Source organism: Symsagittifera roscoffensis, chromosome 2 (assembly GCF_963678635.1).
Source record: "Symsagittifera roscoffensis chromosome 2, txSymRosc1.1, whole genome shotgun sequence".
In the NCBI taxonomy this organism is placed as follows: Eukaryota; Metazoa; Xenacoelomorpha; order Acoela; family Convolutidae; genus Symsagittifera; species Symsagittifera roscoffensis.
The window spans coordinates 5923896-5944512 of record NC_087063.1 but is presented as its reverse complement, the minus strand read 5'-3'; the positions used below and the strand labels follow the sequence as shown (position 1 = coordinate 5944512).

Sequence of the window (20617 nt, the reverse complement as noted above, 5' to 3'; positions counted from 1 at the left end):
CATATAACTTATTTCAGTTTGCAGCTGGTTGACTTGCAGATCGTTTTGGAGTCAAAGATAATCTTCCGAAATTGAGCGCCAGGAAAATTCTCGAGCGGTCGTACGATCACTGGATACGTAAATCAATTGTGATGAGTTTTGTTCATACATTATGTTACTCTCTACTGGTCTGTGATGGTGTTATCAAAACTTTAGACCAAATAAATGGGCTTATATCATCCGACAATCGAGCCAGCTTAAGTCAATAAGGCATAAGGGGTTATGAAAATGTGATCATATGTCTTAAAATAGATTGTCCCCCGAACCATTATGAACCATATGAAAAACGAAGTATTTGACCTGAAAACTTGTTCACTGCTGATCGTGTCGTTAGAAGAACATTTACTGCTGGATAATTCGGTTTATGAGACAGTTTCGTTTTCCTTATGTTTCGCCTTACTTCATAAATTACTTTTCTTATCACATTTATTTAGTCTACTTTGTAGTAGATCAGCAATTGTTTCTTCAAAATGATCGTCGGTGCTATTTTTTCAGTAACGTTAACTATGCTAACTTTTACGGAAGGTTATTGTCGTCCACAGAAAAATGGAGAACCGCAGCAAATTCATCTCAGCTACACAGGTTTAGTTGAAAATTAATTTTGACATTTTTCTGTTTTTCCTTCAACTTTTTTGTTTCTAGAAATTTATCTAAATCAAATTTTTAAAAAAGGACATCTTTGATTGGGATCATTCTTTATTTTTTTGTCGTCCAATTAAAAATTTGAAAATTTTCAATTTTTTCGTGCCTGCAATAGTCAAATAACTGATTTTAAGGTGCAAACGAATTGAGATTTTAGGCAATATTTCGTCCATTTTCATCACATGGACTTCGTATAGCAAAGAAGGCGAAGGCTTCGTGTTCTACCGGCCAGTGGACAGTCGGAGCGACTACAGCAGCGTAGATGCCGTGAAAAGTACTCTTGTTCACGACGACGAGACAACTAACGACACGAGAACCACTTTCGTGTTCAAGGCCAAGCTGGAAGCACTACAGCCGGATACATCTTACGGTTGGTATACATTAAAAAGATATTTTTTGTTGACCCAATTCCGAATTCCCATTTTTGTGGCAGAAATTCGAGACCCTCGCAATCAAAAACTTCTGGCCGGCCACTATGAAAGTCGCCGGAAGGCCGTTCTGACACTACTATATGCTAATATAAAAAAAGTCGCAACTTCTTTGTATTTTCTCGAACGTAGCAAAAACATTAAATTCTACAACCCCCCCCCCCCCCCCCCCCCCCCAAAAAAAAAACGAAAAACAAGACTGAGCCGAAAAAATTTGAAAAATAAGGTCAGCCAACAGTCAGAATACAAACGCGCGAACGTTCGCGGGCTTTACATTTTTTGGGCCTTTGACAAAAATTATTCTTCAACAAATGGAAATCAAAGCAATACATCAAAGCAACTGCTCTAGAAGTTAGTTAGTTGATGCTAGCAGTTCAAAAATGGTTATTGTAGCAACTTTTTTTTGCTTTTGCATCATAAAAATTATGCATTCCAAGCAGGGGCGGATTTAGGGGGCGGGGGAGGCGGACCCCCCTCAGGGATTCGACCCACTGCTCACCTAAAAGGTCCCCTTTTGTACTATTTTGAGATATCCATTTTTGGTGACGGACCCTAAAAATTTTTTAATTTTAAGGGGGGAGTGCGCACCAAAAAAAAACGCAATTTTTTGGTCAAAGTTTTCCAAAAAATGCCTAAAAACGCCTTTTTTGGCCAGTTTTTTTTCAAACTTTGACTGCGGCGCAGAAATTTTGGCCGAAATGGGGTCTTTAGAGTGATTTGGGAGAGCTCAGAAAATCAGTTTCTGTCAAACGTTTGAAACGTTTTTTTCCGGATTTTCAGACTACTACGTCAAATCCGTGGAAAGGAGCGAATTATTCCAGTTCCACACATTCAAACAAGGAGACGACTTCAAACCAGTTGTAGCTATCTTCGGAGACCTCGGAACCGAATATAACGCCTCAATTCCGGCTCTCACCGAATTAGCCGAACATCGAGAAATCGATTTGGTTTTACAAACTGGCGATCTAGCTTATGACCTTGACGACAATTTGGGCAAAAAGGGAGACAAATTTATGCATCTAATTCAACCTATTGGATCTAGAATACCTTACAACTTCATAGTCGGGAATCATGAAAAACATAATAACTTCAGCGAATTTACTGGACGATTTAGTTCGCCGGGGCCGAATGTATTTTACAACAGTTTCAACGTGGGCCCGATCCATTTTGTAGTATTTTCGACGGAGTTTTATTTTTACGAAGAGTTTGGCACTGAACAACTGCAGGTAACCCAATTTGTACAAATTTTTTTTCCAATTTCGTTTTTTAATCACTAATTTTTACAAGAAATAGAATTTTATGGTTTCTATTTTTTTCTAAGTTTTTTTTTGGAAAAAGTATTACAAGAAAGTTTTTCCAAGATTTAAAAAAATTCACCAGAAAAATATTTTATAGGCACAATATAACTGGCTGCAAGATGACTTAACCAAGGCTAATCTTCCAGAAAGTCGTGAAAAACAACCCTGGATCATAGCTTTAGGCCATCGTCCTATGTATTGTACCAATGTCAACGACTGGGACTGTCAAAATAACAACACAATTAGACTTGGATACCAACAAAAAGATTTCAAACTCGAAGAACTATTTCACAAGCACGGAATCGATGTAATAATGAACGGTCACAAACACGATTACGAAAGAACTCACCCAATTTATAATTACACGTATGAAAAATCTGCAATTTTTTACGAATATAAGGATGCAAAGTACCCAATTCATATAATCTCGGGAAGCGCTGGTAAAAAAGAATGGGCAAAATTTATGGAACCAGCACCGCAATGGTCGGCTTTTAGAAGCACAGAACGAGGCTTTACTATTTTAAGAGTTCAAGATAGACTAAACTTGGGTTTCATGTACTGGTCGGTGGAAAATAACAGAACAGTAAACCCGGTTATCGATCGTTTTTGGTTGATCAAGACAAGAGCGGTAAGAAAAGATTTGAACCCAGATGTTACTACAAATCTGACATCTATTTCTACCGCTGCTCCTGAAGCGAAGCCGAATCAGGCAATGAAACGAAACAATTTACTTGTATCTGCTATACTGGAATCAATGATTTGAAAAGGGTTAAATTAAAATGAGCTAATTTTTGTCGTAGTGTTCAATTTACTTAAATGCTTTGGATTATATTTTAGTGACTGTTGTTGGTATTAAGATAAAAATTGATGAAAAGAATTGATCTAAAGAATCCTTTTTTTTTGCATTTGAAAACAGCAAAAAACTATCAACAAAACCAGCTGCGATCGAACAATGCCATGACTGAAAAAAAAAGAATTATCAAAAGGGTAATCAACGAATGGTTTGTAAATTTTCTGAAGCCAACACGAATCGACTAACAACTTAATTAGGGTAAAAAATTTAAAGCTGAAGCCTATTGAGATGAATCACCTGTCCATGTTTGAATTAAATTCCAGCAGATGGAATTTAAAACAGTTTACATATATTTTAAAATGAAATTCCCAATTTACTCCTGAGCAAACATAATGGTCTTAACCCGAATTTCAAAATAAATAACTTTGAAATATTTCACCAAAATATGGGGAACGCACGGGCTGGAAAGTTGAAGTATTTGAAAGATTCACAGAGAATCGTTAGCAGTATGTGATAACTAACAGAACCTCTGAGGTTTATGATGAAAACTGAATTGGTTTCACAGAGTTAATTTAACCGTTGAAACCGTATTGTTTTATTTGGATTTCTTTATCCGAGATCGACTGTGTACGGAGTCACAGATCTGAGAGACAAGCTCTCTATTTTTAACAATAAAGGTCACGTAGTATTGACCTTGGTTTACATAATAGGATAATATAATTTACAGATAACAATATGAACAGCATGTCCAAGGCCACTATATGGTTACTGCAAATGCAGTAGCAGTTGCGGTACCCCATACCCCGCTCGGCCAAGAAAATTTTATAATACTTCATCAAAATTTTTAATAAAAATGAATAGGAGTTTTAAAACTCAGTTTAAAGAGTTTTATTCTTTGTTGGCTTTGGTTTGGAATCATTTTCCATCTTTCTCTTCATGCACTTCCTCCAAATGTAATGGGATTCGCCACTCAGCATTCCAGGAGCGGTTGATGTCGAGAGCCTCGCTGCCGAACTTTCTTCTGAAAAGATGTTTTTCTAGCAGACCAAATTTTGTTTCCACCGAATTCGACGCATCGGGTTTGAAGTTCGCTAACTTAATGCGGTATGCTTCAAGTGCGGCCTGATTTAGGTCTAAAAGATCATTATGGTAAGAAATCGACTTTACCGAATGTTTAATCGGACTCCCGTATCTAGTCGGTCCCTTTTTGGACCTTCCGCTTTTACGAACCGATGTTTCTTCGACTTCTGATTCGTCCGAAAACCCCGGAGGGTTATTGGATTCTTCCTCAACTTCCACATCTTCTTTAGATTGCAATATATCTGCCGCCGTACGTTGTACTCCTCTTTCGAGCACTTGGTTTTTAAACGATTCCAATCAGCTGCCGATAAATCTTTACTGTTGAATGTGTCTAAGATTGTTTCTGGAGATGTATTGCGTGATATGTCTTTCTTATTTCTCGTACTGCTGTGAGGAGTAGAAGTTGATTTTTGTACGCCTCCTGGGTTTGACGAACCCGCTTGAGTTTCCGCTAGAGGTTCTTGAGCTTCTGCTGCCGTGGCAGCATTTTTATTTTGTAGAATGACTGGTTGGGGATCTTTTGAGCTTGTGCCCCCTTTCGTCTTGGGTGTTCTAGAGAATGGACCGGCCAAGTTTGGCTTGGCTCTTCGAACCGCTAAGTTAAGGCCACCGCCTTGTATAGTATCCTTTGACGTGGCCACTGTAGGGCTGTCTTGAAATTTCCGTTTTGCCTCCGATGGATCTATGATTCTCTGCTCTAGCATAATACGTCCGAAATTAGTATGAATGAAATGATTTCAATGCTGGCTCGGATCTAGGATAATTTCGTTGAATTGTAGATGCGACGTTTTTTTGACACTTTTCAAAAGGTTTTGGCCGAAAAAATTAATTTTAGGTGCGCGCTTCTCCTTCAAAATTAGTGTGTATTGGCGCCAGAAGCAACTCTAGAAAACCAGCTAAAACCTAAAACAAACTTCAAATAACTGTTAGTTGAAAAGTCGAAGCTTTTCTGAGATAAAACCACCCCTAGCCCAAATGTTCCGTCACTTTCTTCGGCAGACGGAACAATAAGATAACATTCGAAGTGAATCCATCAATACTCGTGCACAAATCAATACTGCGCGGATTAGGGCAAAGCTTCGAATAATCACCTTTCTTCAAGTTGGTTTTGATTCTTATTGTTCCGACTTTCAAAACAAAAGTATCGGAATATTTTTGCTCGGCCACCCCGAGCAAAAATATTCCGATACTTTTGTTTTGAAAGTCGGAACAATAAGAATCAAAACCAACTTGAAGAAAGGTGATTATTCGAAGCTTTGCCCTAAACCGCGCAGTATTGATTTGTGCACGAGTATTGATGGATTCACTTCGAATGTTATCTTATTGTTTTTAACTAGCCATTTTTGGCGGACTTTTTATATCATTCAAAAAGTATTGTTGTCTTGACCTTAATTTTGAAAGGATTTATTGGTTGTGATCATTTTCCGTAAAGTTGTTGGGGCTTAAAGATTGCAATTTTGTCAAATTCGGGGCAATTAACGCGCTATATATTTCGCGCAAGCAGATATTTAATCTGTCTGAGGAATCGTTCCAAATTGGTTGATGGGAGTTAATTTGCCAGAATTGATCCGTTACCAGGAGCGAAATCTATCTCTTTGTACTTTATAATCTATTTTTTTTTTTACTTTTTTTCCTGTTATTTCAGCTCCATAGACCTTTAATGGCAGCCAAAACAGTCAAGGATTCGCCCTAATACGATCACTCTTGTTCATCTTTGAATTGATAAGTAAATCTCATTAATTCGCCGCTCACGGCTTCCAAGGACGCAATATATCGCGCGATAATTATTCTTTATGAGCAAAATCTAATTATCCATAACGTTGCGGAAAAAAATACTGGTGAAAATTGTTTTTAGATTTGAGCTTAAGACATCAAAGTCTCTGAACATGTATGAATATCCGTCATGATTTGTTAGTTCAAAAGCTAAAATTGTATGAAAAAATCACCCCTGCACAAACATTGCGTTATTTTCGAAACAAATGTCACTATTATCAAACAAACAGTTGGTCAAATTTATTAGGTTTATTTTATTGTCAGGCAGGTCAAAACAAGCGGAATTGGATGCTGGGAATTAAAAAAAAAACTCATCGTAATAATGAGTTCTTTTCCATCATCATTGGCACTCATAGGTCATTGCAGTGATAAATCTTGAAACGATTTCTCTGATAATTCGGCCCATGTGAACAATCTCTACCTTTAATAGACCAAGTGAACAATCTCTGCCCTAAAATAAAATGGCAAACTTAAGCAGTAGGCTTGCATGCAATATGCTCAAATCTGATTGGCTGAAAATTACTACTTTTAACCGAGTGAACAACCTACCTTCTAAATTGGTCCAATAGATCAGTTAGAGTTTTCACTTTGGTTGTCGTAGGGAGTCATTTTCATTGGTCTTGAGAAAATAGAAGATCCAGAAGAGATTGTCTATGGAAGCCAAACGCGGGCTTGGGTATATTTCTATTCACAGAGATCTAAAGCGATTTTCTGAGGTTCATGATTAGCCTAATGCAGCCTTCTGTTGTAAAACTTTTTACTTTTTTTTTTACATAAAATTAAAAAAAAATAAGTAAATGAGGTCTGAAGCGGTTTTCCCGACAAAAACCATAAGAATATTTCTATTCGAAGATTTCACATAAGGCTAAGCGCGTCCCCGAAATCTTTTGCAAACTGCATGGTACTCTCGAGTTTTGGGTGCAGTCCATGACTCAAAATATTCTTAAAAAAACTGATTGAAAAAATTTTTGAAATATGAAAGAAAAAATCTTTCTTTCAGAATTATATTTATTTATTTATTTAACTTTTGGTTTCATTTATTGCACTAAATTTTTGGCAAACTTTTCTGCAAAATGTTAAAATGTTTGTTAAATACCCTGACCTTTTATAAAAACAGAAAATGATAAATTTGGGAAACAATTCACTTCGGCTAGTTTCGCAAAATAAGAGCTTGCTAAATAAAAACTGATTTCGTGAAAGTATTACATCAAAACAGTATAAGAAAAAGAATCAATTTGGTCTATAAATTGTCGAATGATATGTTTTCTAGATTTTATAGAGAACTAATTCAACTTGGAGCTATGCTGAGAGTTGAGTACTAATAAAACAGACGATATCTGATGAGCTGCTCAAACCATACGTCTACAAACAAGCTCTCATCGAAAAGAATACATAGCATCGAGGAGCTACAATTAATGCCAAACTTCAGAAAAATTCTAAGTTTTTACTTCCCTTGGCAAAAAATTTCGTTGGCTAGCAGTATTGTATTTTTTTTTAGTTGCCATAGGAGATGAATTCAAAGTGCCGAAGTTATAAGTTTGGCATTAACTATAGAACAAAGTCTGATATAGTGACCTTGAAGAGCGAGACTAAAATTAGTTCACACTTTTTAATTAGTCATCCTCTTCATCTTCTTCCTCTTCAACACCCTCTTCCTCCCCTCCCTCCTCGCCAGCGGCCGCCGCCTTAGCTGCCGCCTCTTCCTCCGCCGTCGGGTCGTCCATCTCCTCAACCTCAGCGCCCGCGGCGTACTCACTAAACGCCGGCGGTGCCTGAGGCGGAGTGTAGTTCTCAGCCGTGTACTTGTGTCCGAATCCGATGTAAATATTCTCGAACTTGCGATCTTGTCCAAAGGCAAATGCTCCAGGCCAAAGATTGGATCTCACAAAAACTACTGAGAAAAACGGAACTCGTTCCGAAGCACACTTGATGGTCCAAGGCGGAAGTTCATCAATAATGGCGTCATCCGAAATCGGAGTCAGAAGCGACGGTCCAGTTTCGGGTTCTAACTCGTCCATTTCTTCTTTTTCCTCTTCCTCCTCTTCGTCTTCAAAATCCTCCTCGGATTTCTGGTTCGGATTAACGAACGAGCATCGTCCTTGGGGGAGAATGAACTGAACGTGGTGTGTCCAGTTCGTACCTCGGGGATCCGAGAGTTCTTTAATCGGCATCGGTTCGTACTCGGCATTTTCGACATAGTGATCTTTGGCACCGTCATCTTCTTCGGCTTCTTCTTCTTCATCGAAGGTGTAAAAATTGATCGGAGATACCTGGGTTCCGGCCGATATCCTTGAGATTTGGGCTCGCAGGTAGTTCGCCTCGGTGCCGGCGAAGGGCGGGTAGCTCACAATCGGGCGGTCGAGGTGTCCGGTGAAGTACTTCTTGATCTTCCTGGCGTTGAAGATCTGAGCCGGAGTGACAGTCGGGAGTTTGCTCCAGGGCTGACCGGGGTTGTTAGTGACGAAGTAGGTGTACTTGTTTGCACCTGTGCCCTTGTCTTCTTTGGGCACTGGGGGAGAGGATTTCCAGTCATTCTTAGGCAACACGTCTTCTTCTTCACCGTCGAGATTGTCATCGTCTTTCTCTTCTTCCTCTTTTTCGGCTTCTTCTTGAACCTTAAGATAGAACACTAATTAAACATTCTTAAATTTACTTTCAATACTTTAAATAGCGTAGAAACAAATGTAGACCAATATTTCTTCCGAGCAAATTTTTGTGATTAAGTGTGCCTTTTTAAATTGTTTACCAAGTTTTTTTTCACAAAAACAAATAATAAATTGACCGAAAACAAATACCAAAAAAAATTTCCGGTTAAATATGGGAAAACAAAAATTTCAGAATATGGGAAAACAAATTTTCGAGCTTCGCGGATGACAAAAAATGTTCTTCCAGTCAATGAATAATCTAGCTAGTTTAATGAAAGAGTTTAAAACCAAAATTTTGCTATATTGCAAAAATATTAAAATCAAGCTAATTTTGCGAAAGTATTTCATATTTTTATGAAATAAAATAACCTCTTCCTCCTCCTCTTCTTCCTCCCCTTCTCTGTACTCCACTTCTGCTATGTAGTAATTTTTCTCGACACCCAAAATTTTCCCCCAGAACCGACACTTCTGCAGAGGGTGTGTCTCAATCAAGTGTTTCAGAGCCAGACTCATGAGAAAGTACTCCTCTCTGCTAAGTCCCACTCCCGCCTGTTCGAACATGTAGGCGTTTTCCATCACATTCGGAAGGGGGCTCCCCATTTCCTCTTCTGTGATCTCCATGGCGCCGCCATCTTCGTCTTCGCCGCCAGTGAACAGCGGTTTCAGTTCTTCTGATAGTTTGGCCTAAACACACGCAAAGGTTGACAAAGGCATTTTTGAAAGGACAGTATTACGATTTTAATTAAACTATTTGAAGTATCATTGAAGCTCTGAAAGAAACTTTTGCATGCGAAAAAATTGGTAACTTATGCTTATGCTAATTTATGATTACAAGTATCGTGATAATTTAGTAACGCTTAACTCTTGAGTCAACAAGAGAAAACTGGGAAATACTAGAAAAAAACGATAAGATAAAGCTGAATTCTGATAGCCAACTAAAAAAAAGAAAAAGTGTCAATGAACTTAACAAAACTGTAAAAATTGTTTAATTTTTGAACCCTTTCAATATTTGAATTTCGAAAATATATAAGTCACGTTAAAGCTATTGAAATTTTAAAATATTTTTTGGTTGATACTTTTTCATGAAACTAACCCAATTATAAAAACTGGTTAAAAATGGCCATTATCTAAGATTTTTTTTCGCGTTGGGAACTTAAAAGATTAAAATCAGTTGTTGATACTAGAAGTCATTCACGTTGTTTTGCGCTACTAGCTCTTTTGTTAAGGGAGAGCCTAAAATGCCTTTCAATTAGCTATTGATATAAAACTGAACTTAAAAACCAAATCATAACTCAAGCCCTTGAAAGAAAAATTCATATCGTGAGCCATTGGATTACAGATTAGAGATAAAATGTAATTAGTTCAGACCGAAAGGTAAAATTAGATTGAAAACTCGGCTAAAACAGCCAAAATCAAACTCTTTGATAAATGTGTAACAAAAATTTTAGAAATAAAAGTTTTACAGCATAGTAAAATAAGTACTCTACGATATATACAAACTGAGAATGAAAGCATAATACAAAATCTCAAACAAAAGCTATCAAAATGTAGCAGTTCATTAAAATGTTTCAACTCAAATAGTTTGCTATTGAAAAACTGAGACCAGAACAAAAACAAGACTGCTCGTATCAGGGCGAAGCCCTGAATGTTCCGACTGGCTTTTAAGGTTTATGGAGCAGTAGTAACAAAAAACAATTAAAAGTAATAAAATAAAATGAATTAAAAATTTTTTCTTGAATTTGATTTTTTTAAATGAAATCATCCCCCACGCGTCATATAAAGTACAAAAGAATAGATTTCACTCTTTGAAACAAATCAATTATACCAGTAAGCTTCCTTCAACCAATTTGGAACGATTTCTAAGACGGATTAAATCTCCGCTTACGCGTTAATAGCGCGAAATATATTGCGCATCAATTGTCCCAAGTAGGCCAAAATGGCTGTCTTCAAACCCCCATTACTTCACGAAAAATGATCACAGGTGAAATATCTTTTCAAATTTAAGCTCAGAACAACAATACCTTTTGAATAATAAAAAAAAATCCGTCAAAAATGGCTAGTTAAAAACGAAATTTGTCTGAAGAAAAAAACCCACCCTGAGCACAAATATTCCGTTACTTTCGTATCGAAAGTCGGAACAATAAACAGTTTCTATACAATGCACAATTTTATGTACCGTTTTTAATGCCAAAAAGACTAAAACGAAAAAGTATTCTAAATATGCGAAAAAAAATTTTTCAGATGAAATTGTTACAAATAGTTGTTTTAACAAAGTCTAAAATTGAATTTCCATTAACTGGACCAAATCTATGTTGATAATTGACTAATCAGTATATTGTAAACGATCAATATACTGTCATCTTCAATTCTTTAGTCTGAATAGCACAAATATTCAGACCAGTTCTCGACGTTGACACAACTTTTAGGAACTTCAGAAGCTCGTATAGATAAGTTTAAAGCATTCCCAACATCGCAATTTTCAAACACCAAATTTATACAAAAAATCCTATTATCCGATTGCCGAAAATTTACTGATTAAAAAACACCCCAAGCGAAAATTTTTGCGTCATTTTTTTTGCTCTTAATATTTTTGTCTAATATTTTTCTATGTTTTTTTTCTACTGCATGAATTATTCATGGAGTAACTGCGTCAGAGAAAAAAACAATATACCCACCGGAACTTTAATTTATAGAAAAAATAGTATTGCTTCAATTAAAACAACTTAAGCCGCTACAGCCTGTATGTGATGAGCTGCATTAGTCTCAACTTTGAGCTTGTTAGGAAATATTCCAGCACAAAAATTCCAGTCTATGACAAAATATAGCAATCTCTTGAGCAAAAAACAATTCGTTCTTCAACATTTTCGGAAGATTTGAAAAACCAAGACCCAATTCGTAGCGCAGTTGTTACTTCATAAATCATTCATATAAAAATAAAACAAGGAAATTTACGCAAATTTCCAAACTTTTTCCAAATATCCAAAATTGCAAAAATTTTGAAATATCCAATTTTTTTATACATCGTTTAGGACTCGATGCAGAAGCAAAAATTGGTGGTAAACTGCAAAAAAAAAAAAGTTGTCAAAAGTCAAAATTTCAAAACATTTCTGGCACAGAAACAGAAACAATTATCACTAACTACCAAGTCATTCCGAAACAGTAAGATTGACTGAAAATGAGTGCATCCAGTTACTTCACAAGTAGAATTGATAGTTCCGACTCAAATGATCTCAGCAAAAAGAAAACCACAAAGCTTCTGTGAGTGATCACAATCGCAAGTGTAACAACTTTACACACTTGGTTTTCCATTAAAAAAAACATAAAAATAGGTCAGCTTGAAAATTATGTATAAAAAATCTGAGAAAAAGAAAAATTCAGAAGCAAATGACACGACATTTTGTTAATGAAAACATTTTCTATCATATTTATTTTAGTGAGCACATTATCAGAAAGCAAACCCTAATTTCAAAAATTTAGAATTAATACCTTAATTGCACTAATCGGCTTACTAAATTATTTATTAGACTAAGAAAAAATTGAACATTCAAAACATATTATTTGAAAGTATGTTTTTCTTAATATAATTATCAAATGAGTTATGGCATCACTTCGATCTTATGGCAAGTCAGAAAAAAATCACAAATAAGTAAAATATTGAATAGTAGTTCAGTTAAAACACCTTAGCTGAAAAATTCTGCTCATATTTTTCAAACCATTTTTCGTCGCTAAATTTCAAATTGCCTTAATTTTAGCGAGTAAGCTTATAATCTTTCTGTTGTATCTATTATATTTGCATTATGTTAAAAATATATTGACCAGTAGGTCGAAAGGAATTGAGAATAAACCAGAAACCTACAAAAATCAAAAGTTTACAGTATTTCTAAAATATTCAAATATCTCTACAGGCAGATTACGACAGGAAGATAAAATCGTAGCACAAGTAGAAACAATTGAAACTTCTTGAGAAATCGAGCATATCAGCGCAACCTCGACAGCACCTCAAAACTTAGACAAAGTTGTCAACCGGAAAAAAGTCTAGTACCGATTATAAATCACTTGCCATCAAAAAGTGTATTGAAATGCGGGGAAACTAAACAATTATATCGAGCCTGAAGTTTAAACTATACATGGTCACATCAGTCGGAGTGAATAAATTTCGAAATGAAAGTTTTCGATGCATTAGAACTTTAATCCAGATTTTATTCTGGGGTCACAAGGACCCCAATGTGTACCTGAGTAAGCCATAATTCTTCTGGTTCCTGTGAATACGGAGCTAACTTCAACTCCTTTACATTTAGACTCAGGTCTTCGAAGATATCTACGACATGAGCAGGTCTCTCTTCCAAAATTTTTGTCAATACTGTGGATATATGCTCGTAGAGGTTGATTCCCTTGTTGTTTTTGACTGACTTGAGATAAGTTTGACCTTCCTGGAACACTTTCTCACCGTTGGTAGGCATGTTTTTAAATCTGAAAAACAGCCGACTATTACTAATTGGTCCCTGTTAAATTAGAACCCGAGGCAAAGTGAAGCTTCAAAGACCTCCCGATCCAAAACTAATGAAATTGATAGAAACAAATGGAAAAATCACATTTAATAAACATTTTTGTAAATTTAATTCAAAATTTTTCCACAACTGCTAGAAACTGAAAAACATGGAAGAATGTTAATGTATTCAAACAATTCAACAAAAATAAATCAAAAAATTTGTGGAAAGAGATTTTTTGTGGAATCTAAAACTTAAAAGTTATCAGCACGAACAAAAACAAAAATTTCAAAAAAAGGCAACGATTCGATACGGCTCATAAAATGTTAGAATTAAAGTTAAAGGCTATCAGACTTGAAAGTTATAAGACTAAAGCTATAAGACTAGAAATTAGACACCAAATTGGTTTAGATTGTACCGTAAAAGTTAAGACAGAATGCCCGAATCAAAAAAATAACTGAGATCGATTCAGCTGAGGGTCAATTAAAATTGCAAGAGAATTAAAAATCATAAATGATGAAAATAATAATTTTTTGCTTTACAAACACAATAAGCAAATTATGATATCAATTTTCGTGAATTGAGAGATTAAGCTATCCGCTTTTATTAAGATCTGATAACCCATAAACAATGAATTTCCGTATCCTGAAAATTATTCCGTTACGCAAAAATCCTGGCCATAGCTGGATGAAACAGAACTTTACCGTCCGGAAAACAACTGTTTTATGGGCCGCGGAGCGTCAACCTGGACCCTCACAATTTTTAACGTGGTTAATTTTAAAAGAAGTAAGGTTATCTAATAGATCTCTTTCCATTAATATCCTATAATAAATTCATTGCTCCAACATAATCCAAAAACTCGGTTATATATATTTTTTGTATGTAGACTGGGGTGATTTCATTGGGAAGAGACGTCTAAGGTCATCAGAATGAAAGACTGCCTCACAATGCGTCACTTTTCCTCTTAGCAAGCGCAATCAATCTAACGTAAGCATATCATATCTGCACTTCTGAAGCACTTAAAGATAATAAAAAAAGAAAATCTAAATAAAATCGTCATCAATAGTATATTTCAGTAATTATTCTGACCATTAAAAATGAGGAGGAACTTTGTATTCGAGTGTGTTTCAGTTTCATTTTCTTTTGTTTTCCACGCATAATTTGGTACCACAAATAATCATCGATGGTTCGAAAGTTATAACAAATTGAAGCCCTTTCAGTCCTGATCGAACGACTTTACAAATTTTTTTACAAGTTGTCCCAGTATCGAGAAGAACTGGTTTAAAATTTCTGATTTTCGGTTCAACTTCCAGCAAATAATCGAACGAGCAGGATTACAATAGCTTATATATGCTTAATTTAAGCCGTGAAAACTTAGTTTTACTCGAGTTAAGTTAGTTTTTGGGGTTTGTTTTTGCTATTTTTTGTTTTTCTTGTCATTTTTCTATAAAAACTGTTGTCCAATTAGCCTATTTTACTACGACTGCGAATATGCCTAAATCCTAGTTTTATGTTGATCCTTTTATCATACCACGCAGAAAAAACTACACTAATTTGAATTTTTTGTTTGCATTGTCGGAAAATTATTTGCTACTTGCACAGTAACCGGCTATCCTTGTTAATTATTTATGATTAATTTATTTGAGCCACAGAAATTCATAAATTCTCAAACTTATTGGAAACTTAAGTCCCACGAATATGTATGGCCAAAAACTTTTCTCGCTAGAAAAATTGAAATATACGATGATTCAGTCTGATGGTGACAAAAATTATCGGGCTGTTCGACGTTATGAGATTTCGCTCGTATACTTCATGCGACGGATCGAAGAGCAAAATGAGCATTATTCGCAGACAAAGTATAAATTCCAACAGCATGCGTATGCCATATTTTTTTATATTCACAAGTAATATGATTTTGCATTATATGTATTGTGCAATCTGCTCTATTACAATCTGCTCATGGCAGACGCAGAGCTCTTCCTAAGTGCCAAATAGGGGCACTTCTTTGTCCTATGCATCTTCTAACTCGCCAATAAACGTTCAGAATGGAAACTAAACAAGGCAGAAAAAAATAAGAATCATTGAATGAAATAATTTGAGAAATGAAAAAGGTGAAAAAACCCTAAATTGGCTTAAAAAAACCTCAGTTCTTCTACCGTTTAAAAAAGAACCCGCACTAAAAACCCTGCGCGTATTTATAAAAAATGGGTCTCAAAAGAAAAAAAGTGACAACGGGTAAAAATAACATCACGGTATAGAAAAATTAATTCACATTACTTCGAACAAAATGAAAAAATATACTTTAAATTTCCGATAGAAAAAGGGAAGAATTCATTGAACAATTAAGAAACTGTTCAATTGGAATTTTTTTTTTTTTAAATGTACATGTAAGTCTTTACCGACATTCTAATAACGAAAAATGATAAATGAAAAAAAATCAAAACAAAATTTAGACTAATCTGTAGTTCGACTTTTGAGGACCCAAGAACATTTACCCTAAACTAGCAAAAATCAAATTGTCAAACTTGCCTTATGTATGCAACGATATCGAAGCGAAATTAATTCTCCAATTGCCAGAAGACATAATTCATAGCCCCATATTCCAACGTGAGACCTGTATCGTAACTGAACCGGGTCAGTATGTTTACACAGGAAGAGCAATTTTAGAAGTTAAAATACAAAACGAAGAACAAGAGAAAAAGCTGAAGGACTGGTCTTATAAATCGAGAATGGATGGCTTCAAAATGTGGGAAGGTGTAGAAATCTCGTTTCACATACCTTCACTACATGAATGTCACAAATGCAAGATGTCTGGACGCCAAGAAAAAGGTCATTACGATGATTGGTGCAACATAGGAAACCAAATAACCAAAAATCCAAATAATCACTACCCACAAAAACCAAGCTCCAATAATGCCAGCGACGAGAAAAACGATGACGAAACAACAAGCGATAAGTTTTGTAATGGTACCGAAAATGAAGAAGATAAGAATGTTGAAGCACCACCATCTGGAGTTTCGATTGATGAATCTAAAACAAACAGTGCAGCTACTCCAAGCGAAGAAAAACAAAAGGATGAGGTTCTCAACAATCAGGTCGTAGATTTTCATTCTTACTCTGCAAAAGAAAAAAAAGACAATTTAAATATCGAAAATAACAAACGAAAATGTTCCTCTGACGGAAGAATGCTTACAAAAAGAGAGCGTGAAACTTCACCAACCTCTTGGTCAGTTTTAACACGAAAGAAAGGGCCAAAAATGAAATCTAAAAATAACGGAGAAGACTTGGTTCCAGGGAAGTTTTAGCAAAAATTTCTATGTGCGAAAAACCAGATATTTTTTCCGTTAATATTTTTAGCATAGGAAATCCAGCTAAATTACACTCACTTATCAAAAAATGCCAAGTTTTAAAAAAATCGCCCAGTTTCATTTTGTGCATTCAGGAAGCAAAAATATCGAAACTTACAAATATACATTTGAGTTTACTGGATAAATATAATGTTTTATTCGATTTCATACCGGGCTCAAATAATTCTGGTGGTTTCTTAACGTTATGGTCATCAAACTTGAGTCCTGCAAAAAGAATTGCTTCAAGTACAGGTTTTCAATTGTTAAAGTTTGTCAAACTTGATTGGTTTGTTGTCAACGTTTATGCGAACCCAATTTCATTCCGAGCAACTTTGAATTCCCTGAAATTAAGCATCAGATTTTTACCTAACAAATCGAAAATTATCATGATGGGTGACTTTAATGCGCTGAGTTATGATAATATTAACAGTTCTTCAATACTTAAGTTAAATGATGCACGTATCAAACGATTTACCCACCTCAAAGAACAAATTCTTGACTGTTTTGGTTTTGTTGATTTTGCACTCAAGAATGATTTTTGTGATTATACACATTATGACAAACAACATAAAACTTTTGCACGCATAGATTATGTTTTCATAAAATTCGAAACAGAGTATGATTCTATGCAAAGCATTCAGATATCAATATCTGATCATTTGCTCTTACACGTTTTTGTTAAGCCATCTAACTTGTATCAGCGCGGCCCTAGTTACTGGAAATTAAATGAAGAAATTTTAAACAACAACGCCAGCTTAATTCGTGAAGACCTAAAAAACTTTTACGAAAATGAATCACCAAGTAGTTACGAAAACTTTAAGCACAATTTTCGTGACCTTCTGAGGTTTATTCAAGAGAACAAAAAGCGTGTAGATCAGAAAGAACTTAATTTATTGAAGTATCACGAAAATGTTCTCAGAGATTCCATTCACAGCGGAAAAGGTCCGAATCCTAATTTGATTGAAAAATATCATTTGGTGCTGGAACAACTTCAAAAAGTTTCCAAGGAAAAAGATTTTTCAGATTATCGAAAAATTCAGAAAACTCTCAGCTATACATTCGACGGTGTTCCCAAATTTTGTAGTCAATGGACATCAAAGAACACAATTAACTCAATCAAGCGAATTCAAGTGGATCAGAACGTTTATCATACGGATGAAGATATTCTTAATCAATTTCGAAAGTATTTTTCAAATATTTTTTCAAATAGTTCTACAACAGACTCCGATCAACTACTAAAGATTTTTTATCAAAAAATAAACTCGAAAAAAAATGAGAATGATGGCTATAATTACTTTACAGAAGATGAAATTCACTTGGCTATAAACAAATTGAATTTGAAAAGCTCGCCTGGACCAGACGGCCTTACTTCTAAGCTGTACAAGACTTTCACGGATGAGTTTTGTTCAATTTTAGCTAAAGTTTTTAATCATTTTGTTCATGGTGGAAAACTTCCAAACAGTTTTTATTTAGCAATAATCAAACTGCTCCCGAAATCTGAAAATTCCATAGAGGTACAAGATTTTCGCCCCATCAGCCTTATGAATACTGACGCGAAAATCTTTGCCCACGTAGTCTGTAATCGAATTAAAAATGACCTTTGCAAAGTTGTAAAAAACCATCAGCACGCGTATTTGCCTGGAAGACAAATGCACACAGCAATACGAAAGTTGAAAAAAGCGATTACTCCAGAACGATTGGCTACCCGAGGTTCATGTGCTGTAAAATTAGACTTTTCTAAAGCATTTGACAGAGTTGACAGATCACTTCTCATCAAAATTTTGAAAGGGTTAAACCTTGATGAGTTTTCAGTTTGAGCTATTGAAACTTTGTATTTAGACTCAAAAGCAGTAATTGAGATAAATGGTTTTTTATCAGCCAGCTTCAAAATTCATCGCGGTGTGAGACAAGGTTGCCCTCTTTCCGCATTTTTATTCATAGTTTTTATCGAACCCCTTCTTCAAGCAATTAAATCTACAGAAGCAATTGAAGGTTTCAGAATATTGTGCCCCAATCTAGTTTCATATGCAGACGACATAACTTGCCTTATCAAAATCCGATGTATTGACAGGTTGTTTCGCTTAATCGATACATTTTGCAAACAAACTCAAATGATGATTAACATAAGTAAAAGCGAAGTGTTTTCCATACCTGATTTATCTCCCTATAAAACAGTCAAGGAAACAAAAATACTTGGTGTCTTGTTTTACACTTCCCAAAAAATTGAAAATATTGAACTATTGTTGAGTTCTCAAATTCAAAAACATCGCGGGTTAATTTCACTAAGTAAATCTTTGAGGGCCAAATCATTAACACTGTCAGTTTATGTTCTCCCTAAGTTTTTTCATTTGGCTCGTCATACAACAGTTAACTTGAATACTGTTAGTAAATGCCAAGAATTATTAAATACAGAATTGAAAAAAACAAGCAGACTCGACACAAGAAAAGAAGTTTTATATCACTCCATCTTAGATGGTGGGATAGGTTTACCATGCCTACAACTTAAACTTTTTAGTATGAAAATTATCGATTTCTTTGCTACTGATATGTCAGATCAAAATAGTTTATTACCAACAGATTCAATTTTAACGAAAGAAATCAAAAATTTGTTGAGAAATATGAACATCTCTATTGAAGTAAGTTCAAGTGATTTTGCAATATTTTCAAACAGTACCAATAGCCGTTTAATTATAACAATACAGACAAAATCGCGAGATGTTTATTATTTCTGCTTACAAAACTGTAGTTTTTATCGAGCTGCGATTTCCCGCTTGGGTTTTGCAGCGAACCGTTACCTCTGTTCAGAAGAAGAATTGATTAAATTTACAGGCAAAGTTTGGAAAAATTCAATGCTTGATGTATGGGAAAAAAACTTTCTTTATAAATTTGCATACGCTGTTTTTAAAGATCGAGAAAAGCGGTGGTTTTTATTTCTCGAGAATGCCCCGGAATGTTTGTATTGTAATTTAGAATGCGAAACATTCGAACACCTAATTTTCAGTTGTCCCTCGCTACAACCTTCAAGAAACATATTACAGATTAATAATTGGCGTGACGTTTTTGTATCAACCAACATTGCAAGACTTAAGTATGTTGTTTCGGTTATTCGTGGTGCATATTCAAAATCATCGACGTCATGGAAAATCAACTTGCAAACATTTGTGTCATGGGAAGTATGGAAGATGAGAAATACAAATTGCGCCTTCTGATATAAACTATAAGGAAATGTAAGACTTCAGCAACAAACCAGGATACCCGGTATCCGGTAAAAGTAATGTCAATTGAACAAATATGATGTTATTTGTTGTCCATATTGATTATGAAACTCTTAACTAAACAAATTTAATTTACAATTTGCAAAAAAAAAAAAAAAAAAAAAAAAAGAGGACGAGAATTTGTACAAAGTTCAAACCATTTGAAGAAGAAGAAGAAGAAGAAAGAACACCTGAATTACTATACAGTAAAAAGCCGAGGCATCAGTATAGCAAAGTGTAAATAATAAAGTTGGTTAAAGTTCATTGGTTACATCAAACAAAAACACAACATCAGAAAACAAGCAATAAACAATAAACAAAACAAAGCAAAACATAACAAGAACGGTTACAGTTCAGAAATTGGTTGATTAAAATATATGAAGTTACTGATACTAAAAAAAACGTCAGTTTTAAGAATTAAGAACGAGCTGGTATTTTAACTTTACAAACAATTTTATAGATAGTCCAAATTGTTTGTAACAATCTGCTATAAAACCAAATAATATTAAAGCGATATTCAACAGGAATGAAAGTGAAAAGAATAAAACTTGACGTATCGAGCCAAGTGCCTTCAAAGAGAAACAATGTAAGATGAACAGTTTCGAGATTCACAAATCCTAATGGAACTTGAAGTTGTGATTGACTCAAATCCTAGAGCTAGCAAAAAATCAATTTTAACTCAGCACTGATGGGTAATCTGTCTCACAGAAAGAAATATATGAAAATCCAGGTAACTAAACTAATTCCGCCATTCCCAAGAAAATTAGGCTCTTTCCCCCCTTTCAAATTCAATTTTGAAAAGCTTATTTAACATATCTTATTGCAATGAAA

At 35.0% G+C, this 20617-nt stretch overlaps 2 protein-coding genes across 2 annotated transcripts in view; one reads left to right on the top strand and one right to left on the bottom strand.

Moving 5' to 3' along the window:
- The first annotated feature begins 400 nt into the window (after positions 1–400).
- Positions 401–3201, top strand: LOC134840110 (acid phosphatase type 7-like). The gene is made up of 4 exons (XM_063855803.1): positions 401–621; positions 839–1051; positions 1890–2335; positions 2505–3201. Exons 1-4 carry the CDS (start codon positions 510–512, stop codon positions 3168–3170), a joined length of 1437 nt encoding a protein of 478 aa, XP_063711873.1. The 5' UTR covers positions 401–509; the 3' UTR covers positions 3171–3201.
- A 4070-nt stretch (positions 3202–7271) lies between these two features.
- The window catches only part of LOC134839270 (radial spoke head protein 4 homolog A-like), a 437773-nt gene continuing 424427 nt past the window's right edge, over positions 7272–20617 (bottom strand). Inside the window, exons 2-4 of the mRNA XM_063854768.1 lie at positions 12931–13170; positions 9068–9382; positions 7272–8668 (exon numbers count right to left, since the gene is read on the bottom strand). Coding sequence (XP_063710838.1) covers positions 7667–8668; positions 9068–9382; positions 12931–13158 — 1545 coding nt within the window. The 5' untranslated portion in view covers positions 13159–13170 and the 3' untranslated portion in view covers positions 7272–7666. The remainder of the gene's footprint in view (positions 8669–9067; positions 9383–12930; positions 13171–20617) is intronic.